Genomic DNA, 12,033 nt, shown 5'->3' on the forward strand with positions numbered 1-12,033 from the left:
AATGGGCAAAAGAACTGAATTGATACTTCTCCAAAGAGGACATACAGATAGATGGCCAACAGAAATATGAAAAATGTTCAATGTCACTAATCATCAGAGAGAGGTAAATTAAAACTACAATGAGGTATCACTTCACACCTGCCAGAATGGCTACCATCAATAAGTCAACAAACAAGTGCTGGTGAGGATGTGGAGAAAATGAACCCTCGTGCACTACTGGTGGGAATGCAGACTGGTGCAGTCACTATGGAAAACAGTATGGAGTTTTCTCAAAAATTAAAAATGAAACTGCCTTTTGATCCAGCAATCCCACCTCTGAGAATATATCATAAGAAACTTGAAAGACTATTCAGAAAGAATGTATGCACCCCTATGTTCATTGCAGTGTCATTTACAATAGCTAAGATCTGGAAACAGCCAAGTGCCCATCAGTAGATGAGTGGATAAAAAAGCTGTGGTAATTTACTCAATGGAATATGATGTGAAAGAAGGATCGCTTACCCTTTGAGACAGCATGGATGGACGTGGAGATTATGATGCTAAGCAAAATAAGCCAGGCAGAGCAAGCAAATATCACATGATCTCATGTATATGTGGAATTTAATGAACAAAATAAACTGGTGAACAAAATAGGTCCAGAGGCATGGAAGCCTGACAGACTGACAGATTGCAGAATGGTGAAGGGTGAAAGAGTGGGGGCAACGGGAAGAGATTAACCAAAGAACATACATACATATATGCATAGTTTATGGACACAGACAATAGTGTGGAGTGAGGTTAGGGAGGACAAAGGGGTGGGGATATGGGGGACTTCTGTAATACTGTCAACAATAAATAAAAAAATAAAGAAAAGGAAAGACATTTCATGTTCATGGAATTCAATATTGTTAAGATTTCAGTTCTCTCTAAATTGATTTATAAATTCAATGCAATATGATTCAAAATTCCAGCAGGATTATTTTGCATGTGGAAACTAACAAGCTGATTCTCAAATTTACAAAACAAACAACAACAACAAAAGAAATAGAAAAAATGTGAAGGACAGCTGAGATAATTTTGAAGAACAAAGAAGATTTATACTACAAAATAGAAACACTTATTATAAAGCCACAGTGATAAAAAAAATAGTGCATTATTGGCATAAGGATAGACAAAGAGACTAACGAAACATAATAATCAATTCAGAAACAGATCAACACACATACAGTCACATGATTTACAACAAAGACATCACTGCCACTCTGTGGGAAAAGATAAGTCTTTTGAATAATAATGTAGAAACAGAAAAAAAAGAGAATCTTAACCTTTTCCTTATACCAGTCAGTTTGAGGTGGATCACAAATATAAGCAAGATAGGTAAAATAATAAATACATAAATATGACTAAGGACTCATAAACAGAATATATGAAGAATTCCTACCAAGCAATAAGAAAAAAGGCAACTAATTTTTTTAAAATTGGCAAAAGCTGTCCTGGCCGGGTGGCTCAGTTGGTTAGAACATCATCCTGTACACCAAAAGGTTGGAGGATTTAATCCCCAGTTGGGGTGCATAAAGGAGGCAACTGATAGATGTTTCTCTCTCACATCGATGTTTCTCTTTCCCTTCCTTCCTTTCTCTCTAAAATTAATAAAAACATATCCTCAGGTGAGGATTTAAAAAAAAAAGGCAAGACCTTAAATAAGCACTTCGCCAAGAAGATACCCAAATGGGCAATAAATATATGAAAATGTATTCAGTATCATTATTCATTAGGGAAATGTAAAAACATGAGATACTACTACATACCCAACAGAAAGGCAACCATTTAAATGACTAAAATTATCCAGTGTGCAGAGAAGAGTTAACACTGCAGGCCTTAGACTGCTATCCTCAGGAAGCCTGTTTGCAAAGCTGGCCTCTGGCTGGCATCTGGAAACCTGGATTTTGGTAGTGTCCCCACCATACTCAGAACTGATTAAAATGGCTCACTGTGCCTGAAGTATTTGTGCAAACAATATGGTTTATGCTACATACCTGCTTTCCTTCTGGGAGTCTGGAATTTTGGTATGTGCTAAGCAGAGATAGCCTACACATAGAGCTTGGGTGCCAGGCCTCAATAAAAGCCCTGAGCACTGAGCTTCTAACAAGTTTCCCTGGTAGACAACATTTTACATGTCACAATTCGCTGTTGGAGGAATTAAGTGCATCCTGTGTGACTACATTGAGAGAGGACTATTGGAAGCTTGTGCTTGATTTCCTCTGAACTTTGTCCCATGTGCCATTTCCTTTTGTAATTTTGCTTTATATCCGTTTGCTGCAATAAATCATAGCCATGAGCATGTCTATATGATAAGTCCTGGAGTCGTGGCAAATCATCAACCTGGGAGTGGTGTTGGGGCCCCTTGACACACCAAAATGTCTGGGATTATGTGGAATAAACTAAAAGTATTATACATTGTTGAAGAGAGTATAAGTTAGTTCAAACACTTTGGGAGACTGTTTAGTAATATCTACTAAAGCTAAAACATATTTCTACCATATAATTCAACAATTTTACTCTTAGAAATATCTCCTAAAGAAAGTAAGTGCCTATGTTCACCATATGAGAATATTCATCCTATATAATAAAAGGCTAATATGCAAATTATCCCCTCGACCCGGGAATTAGACTGGGATTTTGACCAGGGGGTGGGCCGGCCGGCCAGCCAACGGTCCGCAGCCCCTCCCCCTGGCCAGCCCTCTCGATCGGCCCAATCGGGGCGGGCCGGCCTGACTCCACCCATGCACAAATTCATGCACCGGGCCTCTAGTTTATTTATAATAGCTCAAATGGTAAATAACTCTAATTCCATCAATAAGTGAATGGATAAGCAAATTATGGCATATTCATAAAATACTACAAAGTAATAAACACACATACATACCAATACATGCCACAACATGGATGAATCTCATAGATGGTAGTTAAATTAAAAAAGCTCAACACAGAAGTACACAATGTATGATTCCATTTACATATGAAAAAGTGATATAAGCAAAGTATGATTCTATTTATGAGGTTCAAAAACTAATAAAACTAACCTATATTGATAAAAATTAGAGAAAGAGTTACCTGAAGAGGAGTACTGGGCTATGCTATCCAATACATCTTGCTATAAAAATTTAAATAAAATAAAGTAAAAAATTCAGTTCCTCATGTGCATTAGCCAAATTTCAAGCACTCAATAGCCATATATGGACAATGGCTACTACGGACAGCAGAGATAGAAAATGTACACTTTCATCTTCATCGAAAGTTTTATTGATGAGCACTTTTCTAGCATGATGGGAATTTTCTGTATTTTGATCTAGGTGGTACTTACATGGGTTTTTAAATATGAAATAACTCACCAGCTGTATACTTGAGATTTATATACTTTATATATTAGTTTATAATTCAATAAGTAAATAAATAAATATACATTTTTAAATGACTAGGAGAAAACATACAGTATTAATATCTAAACTATGAAGGACTCATAAATCAATAAGAATAAGATAGCAACTTAAAAATGGTAGGCAAGTAAACATATTAAAAGATGTCCAATAAACATATTAAAAGATGCTTAGATTCATCAAAAACCAGGGAAATACAATCTAAAACACTGAGATGCTACTTTTGCCTATTGTATGGGCAAAATTTTGGGTGTGTCAGTTATTTAAGTAAAATATGAATATAAGTAATTCAAGGACAAGAACCTTACTGTCTAGTTTGCTACCAAATTCCTAAAGTCTAGAACAGTGGTTGGCATACAGTAGGTACTCAATACATAATTATGAGTGGAATAAAGTGAGAAAGGAAAGTTGGAGAGGAAATTATATTCCCTTACTCCTATATTTACTATTGATGGGAGTGTAAAATAGAGGAAGCCTTTTGGAAGAGGAATTTTATAACATATAATTGCTGTTTATCTAGCAATTCAATTTCTCAATTTCTTCCCCAGGGAAACACTCATATGTGAGCACAAAGAACTATAAGAATTTATAACATAACACTGTAATAGCAAAAATTTGCAAATAACATATATTGTGCATTAAGAGAAAAATGGCTAAATAAACTGTGGTTCTCCCATGCCATATAATATTATATAGCAACTAAAAAAAACCACACACCAAAGAAACAAAATAGATCTACATGTAATGACATAGAAAGACCTTCATATTAGGTTAAACAAAAAGTTATACACTAATGCACACATTTAAAAACAAAAATATCCACAAAATTATGTATAATGTGCACACACATATGTATATCAATGCATAGACTAAGAGGAGAAATTTATAACCCAAACTAGTAATAGTGGTTACTTCTAGAAATAAGAGTTGAATTATGGGTGGTGGCTTTCACATTTTCTAAATTGAGTTTTCCACAATAAAACATATTCAGATATTACTCATGTAAAAATAACCCAACAGCCTGGCCAATGTGGCTCAGTTGGTTGAGTGTTGTCCCCTGCACTAAAAGGTTGCTGGTTCAATTCTGGTCAGGGCACATACCCAGGCGAGGATTTGATCCCTGGTCTGGATATATGTGGGAGGCAATCAATCAATGTTTCTCTTTCACATCAATGTTTCTCTCTCTCTCCCTAAAACAGAAATCAATAAAAAGATAGTTTAAAAACCACCACCACCCAACAAAAACTATTATTTTTCCTTAGATGTTGAGTTGTTGCTGTTCTACTTACTAATGGTGTAAAATGGCCTCAAATTAAAGGATTCCTACTTTTCTTTCCCCTCTATATTTTTGGAGTTTTTTTTAAACACCTGAGTACTCACTATTCAGTTTAAGAAATAATATATCACCTTCTACATAATGAGCTACTATCTATTTAAATTTCAAAACATTTCTCAATTTGAGAAATGGTAGACCTAAAAGCCCCAATAGTTTATTATTTAGATTTCACATCTTAGGTCTCTGAACATAGAATGTTTAAAGAATTGCCCCTATCCAAAGCAATCGTCTACTAGAATGAAGTTATCTAAACAACATATTTTTTAAAAATTAGAACTTAACGTGCCAGTGCATGCCCTACCTGGGTTACTGGAATGTAGAGAGGCTCTCCATTATGCAGCAGTGTAAGTTTCCCATGCTGATTGAGTCGTCCTTCTGGCTTTATATTTGCCATCTCCTTAAGTCCTCCTTTTTTGCCACTCTCTTGTCCATTTCCCTTAAATTCTTCAGTATCACTTAGGCATTCAAAAAATTCTTCTTCGCTATCACTCCAAGAATCCCAAGATTTTCCCACCTCTCCCTTTTCCTTGTCCATATCTTTTAGATTGTCTGGCCCCAGCTGGTCTCCAGGTCTTCCAGCATCCCCTGGATATGTATTAGTCACATTATCTGAAATACTTGTCTTTCTCTTCTCATCACGTGCCTTCTTTCTTTCAATACAACAATTTAACATCTTAAGAAAACAGAAATATATATATTTGAATTCATTACAGTAAAATAAAAATCAATCCACTGCTTGAATATTTAATTTTCATTCTCCACCCTTTCCCCTACACCTTGTTGTGAATGACAGTGATTTTAAGTAACATACAGCAGCACAAAAAGAATGGCCTATAATCCATACTTAAATTTAGCATCAGAAATAAGCTTCAACTGACTCAAGATCACATTAAATACTGTCACTGAAAAATCTTTACCTGTAGTTTCTGATGTAATAAACAGCATCTTAGATCTGGGGGGCCACTTGCTAATCTATCAAATAAAGCAGTGGGAAAAGAAAGATTAGTTTTAGTGAAATTGCTTCAGATATGCATAGTTTTTATACTACCACAATTTTTAGCCATATTGATAAGAAATTAAAACTAGAAACAGAGACAGGGCAAATAAGATTAAAAGATCAGAATTTATTTTATCCTCCTAGTACACAAATCACCAATAGCAAGTATAACAGATATTTCAAAGCTTAAGAGTAAAGTAGTGATAGCACTCAAGCTAATAGAAACTTAAAATAAAAAGTCTCTAAATCCACCCCAGGTAGTAGCTGGCATACAGTATTTCACACAATACAAAATAGATTAGACTATCTTTTTTAGTTCTCTATTACTGTAGTGAATTCTCAATATAAAAACCATCAATCTCCACTTCTCTTTTGCCTGGAGTGCCTCTAATTCTAAACTATTAAGATCCCAGTAATCAGCTAACCAGAAACCGGCAAGTGACACAAGCGTAAACATTTTTGGATTAGTCACCATTTTATGTAACTCATATCATGAGTCTCCTCCCTTAGGAAGGGTAGATGCGCAGTAATCAACATTTATGCTAACTGAACTCTCCTATGTGACTAAGTGAAATGTCAACATAAACTATACACACACAAAAATTCACAGGTAATGTTTAATATCTGAACTTATGAACGGTAGAGATGTTTTCCCTCCAACTATAAAAAACGTGTTTACTACATGTAATTTAGAAAATGCACAAATGTAGAAAAAACAAAATAAAAATAAGATTTCACACCTGGGAAAACTACTTACATCTTATAACCCAAACTAGTAATAGCAATAAACATATTAAAAGATGCTTAGATTCATCAAAAACCAGGGAAATACAATCTAACTGTTGACATTTGGCTGTATTTCTTTACATTTAGTTTGCTGTACAATCTACACTAATAAAAGAGAAAAATGGTAATTGGCGTACGGCGCTACCCTTTTCATTAGCTAATCAGGGCTATATGCAAATTAACTGCCAACTAAGATGGCAGTTAACTGCCAACAAAGATGGCGGCTAATTTGCATATGTAGGCACAATGCAGGGAGGCGAAAGGGAAAGCAGGAAGAAGCCCCCTGCCACTGACAGTGATCGGAAACCCAGGGGGGAGCCAAGAGCTGGGGGGCAGGGCAAAGGCGGCCCTGGGGCCGCCTTTGCCCTGCCCTCCAGCCATGATCGGAGAATCAGGTGCCTTTGCCGTCCTGGCCAGTGATAGCAGGAAGTAGGGATGGAGCCAGCGATGGGAGCTGGGCATGGTCGAAACTGGCAGTCCCGGGAGCTAGGGGTCCCTTGCCTGGGCCTAAAGCAGAGCCCACGATCGCGGGGCCGCTGCCACTGCGGGTCCCCGCTGCCCGGGCCGGACGCCTAGGCCAGAGGCGTTAGGCCTGGGCAGGGGCGGAGCCTGCAACCGCGGGGAGCTGGGGGTCCCCTGCCCAGGCCTAACGCCTCGGCCAGAGGTGTTAGGCCTGGGCAGGGGCAGAGCAGGAGATCACGGGGAGCTGCGAGTCCCCTGCCCAGGCCTAATGCCTTGGCAAGAGGCGTTAGGCCTGGGCAGGGGCGGAGCCTGCAACCGTGGGGAGCTGGGGATCCCCTGCCCAGGCCTGACACCTCTGCCGGAGGCCTCAGACCTGGTCAAGGGGCCGATCCGGTGATTGGTGATCGGAGGGTGATGAGGGTCAACTCCTCTGGCCGAGGCATCAGGCCTGGGCGGGGGGCGGAGCTGGGGATTGGGGGGATATGATGGTCCCCTTGCCCAGGCCTGAAGCTTGGGTCAGAGGCGTCAGGCTTGGGCAGGGGGTGGAGCAAGCGATCAGAGGGAGATGGGGGTCCCCTGCCCAGACATGATTCTTGGGCCAGAGGCCTCAGGCCTGGGCGGGGGTCAGAGCCAGTGATCGGGGGGAGATGGGGGTCCCCTGTCCAAGCCTGACACCTCTGGCGGAGGCGTCAGGCCTGGGCAAGGGGCCGATCAGGTGATCAGAGGGTGATGGGGGTCTACGCCTCTGGCTGAGGCATCAGGCCTGGGCAAGGGGTAGAGCCAGCAATCGGAGGGGTCTGGGGGTCCCCTGCCCAGGCCTGACGCCTGGGCCAGAGGCATCAGGCCTGGGCTGGGGGCCGATCCTGCGATTGGAGGGTGATGGGGGTAAACGCCTGAGGGCTCCCAGAATGTGAGAGGGGGCAGGCTGGGCTGAGGGACACTCCCCCCCCCCACACACCCAGTGCACGAATTTCGTGCACCGGGCCCCTAGTCCTATATAATAAAAGCCTAGGTGGTGTCATGCCCTCGCGCCACACTCTCACGTGACATCATCACAAGATAGCCGCCGCAAAATGGCTGCCACAAGATGGCCGGCAGGGGAGGGCAGTTGTGGGTGATCAGGCTGGCAGGAGAGGGCAGTTGAGGGCGAACAGGCCAGCAGGGGAGGGCAGTTGGGTGTGACCAGACTGGCAGGGGAGGGCAGTTGGGGGCGACCAGGCCTGCAGGGGAGGGCAGTTTGGGCGACCAGGCTGGCAGGGGAGGGCAGTTGGGGGCAACCAGACCAGCAAGGGAGGGCAGTTGGGGGTGATCAGGTTGGCAGGGGAGGGCAGTGGGGGCAATTGGGCTGGCAGGGGAGCAGTTAGGTGTCAATCAGGCTGGCAGGCAGAAGCGGTTAGGGGCAATCAGGTTGGCAGGCAGGCGAGCGGTTAGGAGCCAGCAGTCCCGGATTGTGAGAGGGATGTCCCAGATTGGAGAGGGTGCAGGCCAGGCTGAGGGATACCCCCACCCCCATGCAAGAATTTCGTGCACCGGGCCTCTAGTATTACATATACATCAGCATAATTGAAAATGCTCAGTATATGCAATACTATATTCTACTTTACTACAAATATTAGGATCATTTTCAATGTTATTAGATATTCTTGGGGAAAAACTTATAATAGATCTATAACTTTCCATTGTAGAGATATATAATAATTTATTTGGCCATTCTTTTATACTTGGCACTTAGGCTGTTTCAACCTTTTTCTCCCCTATTATAAATTGAATGCAGTCAACACCTCTGAACATAAATCATGTCCAAAGTTTCTTAACATTTTCTTAGGGCAGAATTCCTAGATGAGAATTTATTCAAAAGTCAAATGCTTCCCACAAACAAAAAATCCTGTCTATACAACTAGATATTGAAATTATTACCCTGGAATCAGAAAGTCGTTTTCCCATCTGAAACGCATTTCAAGGACAAATTCCTGCCAGAGGTGTGCCACTCCTTTCAATCCTCCGTGGTAGAAATTGATCATACAAAGACACAAAGCCAATTTGTATGTTAAACTGTCAGATGGTGCAGATTTGAACTGATTGTAGAGATTCTAAATTTAACAGAATAGAAACAAAGCAAAACTTGTTAACAACATATTTATATGCATATTCAAAAACTGTGTGGGTGAAGATTTTAATACTAAAATTAATCTATCCTAGCAAAACTAGTTTTTATCAATGTTTAATACATTATTGCCTAAATTGTTCTCAGGCAGTTTCATGTTTTCAAGATTTCTACAAGGATCAAAAAAGTGAGGCTCGCCCTGGCTGGTTTGGTTCGGTGGATAGAGCATTGGCCTGCGGACTGAAGGGTCCCAGGTTCGATTCCGGTCAAGGGCATGTACCTTGGTTGCGGGCACGTCCCCAGTGGGGAGTGTGTAGGAGGCAGCTGATCGATGTTTCTCTCTCATCGATGTTTCTAACTCTCTATCCCTCTCCCCTCCTCTCTGTAAAAAAAAAAAAAAAATCAATAAAATGTATTAAAAAAAAAAGTGAGGATCTAGTTTGGTGATATAAAAGTTATAAGTTTCAACTTCTTCTGTGGAATCTTCAAGATGTATTCCAATTTTTATGTTACTTTTAAAAACCCTTTACTTAAAAATAGTACAGACTTGTTGTCAAAACCAAAAACAAAAGTGTCACTTAAACTCTCATTTCTCAATTTATCAAAGACCTGGATAAGGAAAACATAAAAAATTTACTTAATTTACATATTTTACATTATTCATGAGTTTTTCACTCAATTGCTAGTTTGAAATACAGGGACAAATCTGTTGCAAAACAAATTTTATTATTTACAAAAAGTCTAAAATGAGGGAAATCACACAATCAGGCAGAGTATTTTATGCTATTTTTTTCCCATTGTTACCAGAAAAGTTCTTGCTACTGAAAATACGTCAATGTCCTATAGCAGATCATTTTCTGAGTGGAGGCCTTGATCGCCCCTTATGTTTTCCTAAGGTGATTTTTAAAATAAAAAGATCCTTATTCTACTAATCTAGAAATATAGCAAATCCTTAGAAATTTGATGCATTTTAATCGCTGGACTTACATATTCTTCACTCTCTGACAAAGGATTGTTGTCCATTGAAGAAGTTCCATCTAATGGTTTCTCAGAAGCAGCATCAGGGAATAAGAACTTAGGGAGAAAGGAAATAACCACAATGTCAAACAAATTTCCTAATTTGCTGATTTTTGCTACTCATATAGGCACTAGTTGACTTTTTAATGATTTTGCTATTAAAACAGTGAAAATGCTCTTATTGACTGGCCAGTTGGTTCTTCATTATTTCAAACTATTTCTATTTTTCTTTGAAAATACAGAGGTTTAGTGACTAGCCAATTTTAGGAACCAGAGGCTTTTCTTAATAGTAACTACCTGGTTCTGTAAACTAAACAGAATGCAAAGTCAAAATTTCTTCACTATGATTGCAGGTTCATCTGGTCATTAAAGTTTTAAGAAAGTGTTAATATTATAAAAAAGACAAAGCTATAAAAGAAAAAAATTAAATACCCATATATTCATGAGACTCAGTTGTTATATTATCTACAGGTTTTCATATATGAAATAATAAAAGTATAATATTTAGAACACGTAACTTCATTTTATGAGATTCTCCTAGAAAGTAAGAAGCAGTCTAAACCTGTAATGACCAATGTATCTTTTCCACATGGTCTTTGTTTATGTGTCTGTGTGTAAGATTGGTTAAAAAAGAAAAATTCAGTGCATATAACAATTGAGCTATATAACTGGAGTAACATCTCTAAGGATACATTCTTAAGAAGGGGATTTCTCTACAGAAATTTACTTTCAGCCCTCCCCCCACCTCTTTTTTTTAAATCACTGTTTCTCCCAAGGGCTCTGTGGTACTGTTGACTTGTAATTCCTTTTACTATGCATACTTTGCCACATATTACAGAACATACTCAACAGATTTTTAGAAATAGAGGAACTACTGTGTGCCAACTCCACTAACTCAGCACATTTACCAACAATATCCTATTCTCATATCACTGTGTGAGCTAAATAACACTGCCCATGTCTTAGAGACATAGAAGCTGAAAATCTGGCCAAGAATATTGTTCAGATTAATGACAGTGATAAGATTAACATGAAGTTTAGAAGACCAGTCTTCTTTTCATTGTACTACTCTTGAAAGTTTTTCCCAAGACTGTCTTAACGCACAAATTGCCAGAAGTATGATTATAACTACAATTACAGTGAAGAATATAGATCAAAGGCCTATTTTATGCCAAGAAAAGTAACAGAAGGTCCTTTAACACAACAATCTCACAAGGTTTTATCAGCTTCATTTACAGATGAGGAAACTGAAGTCAAATGGGTGTTCAAATCACAAAGTCAGGCTCCCAGGCTGGGCCTGTTCCACCACACTATACCTAGGAGACACCCAGGCCCTCTTACTATTCACTACAATATAAGCTTTCTCTGTGAAAGAAATTAGATGGAGTTCAAGTGTCCCTCTGTGTGAAGCCTTCCCTGACTGCCACTGCCCAGAGACGAGGCACCCCTGCTGTGCTCTCACAGCCCCTCTGCCAGACTTCTCAAACAGAACACGTATTGTAAGTACTGTTTACTTTCCTTTTTCCCAGACACCAGTGAAAACTCTCTGAATGTGGGGACTTTGTTTTACTCATTTTATATTCCCAATCCAGTGCCCGCCACACAGAAAGGACTTAAGATATAATGAATAAATGCATATGCATGTAGACATATAAAGACATTAGTGCTTACCAAGAGAATAGTGTTGAGGACATCATTATTCAGTGGTGACTCTTCTACACCTCTGTGTTTTTTTATTTTCTTCTTTGCAGTATGTACCATATTTGAAACTGATAATTTATGAATTGGAACTGGTGCTGGCTCTGTCAACTTTGACAAAGCGTGAGTTATATCAGCAATTTCTAGAAGAATAGAAATGAATACAAATTATATCACCAACCTTAGCAGATCAAAGTGGTGAGTAAACTGAAGACTG

The 12,033-nt window shown here is 39.5% G+C and overlaps 1 protein-coding gene across 6 annotated transcripts in view; it reads right to left on the reverse strand.

Annotated features, from left to right (window-relative positions):
• Positions 1 to 12,033, reverse strand: part of RAB3GAP1 (RAB3 GTPase activating protein catalytic subunit 1) — a 95,487-nt gene that overhangs the window by 23,272 nt on the left and 60,182 nt on the right. For all 6 annotated transcript variants that reach the window (XM_059704596.1, XM_059704595.1, XM_059704594.1 and 3 more), the window contains 5 exons: positions 11,790 to 11,959; positions 10,089 to 10,175; positions 8,915 to 9,087; positions 5,670 to 5,724; positions 5,054 to 5,425 (listed from right to left, as the gene is read on the reverse strand). In XM_059704596.1, the coding sequence (XP_059560579.1) occupies positions 5,054 to 5,425; positions 5,670 to 5,724; positions 8,915 to 9,087; positions 10,089 to 10,175; positions 11,790 to 11,959 (857 nt within the window). The remainder of the gene's footprint in view (positions 1 to 5,053; positions 5,426 to 5,669; positions 5,725 to 8,914; positions 9,088 to 10,088; positions 10,176 to 11,789; positions 11,960 to 12,033) is intronic.

Source organism: Myotis daubentonii, chromosome 7, assembly GCF_963259705.1.
Source record: "Myotis daubentonii chromosome 7, mMyoDau2.1, whole genome shotgun sequence".
Lineage (NCBI taxonomy): Eukaryota > Metazoa > Chordata > Mammalia > Chiroptera > Vespertilionidae > Myotis > Myotis daubentonii.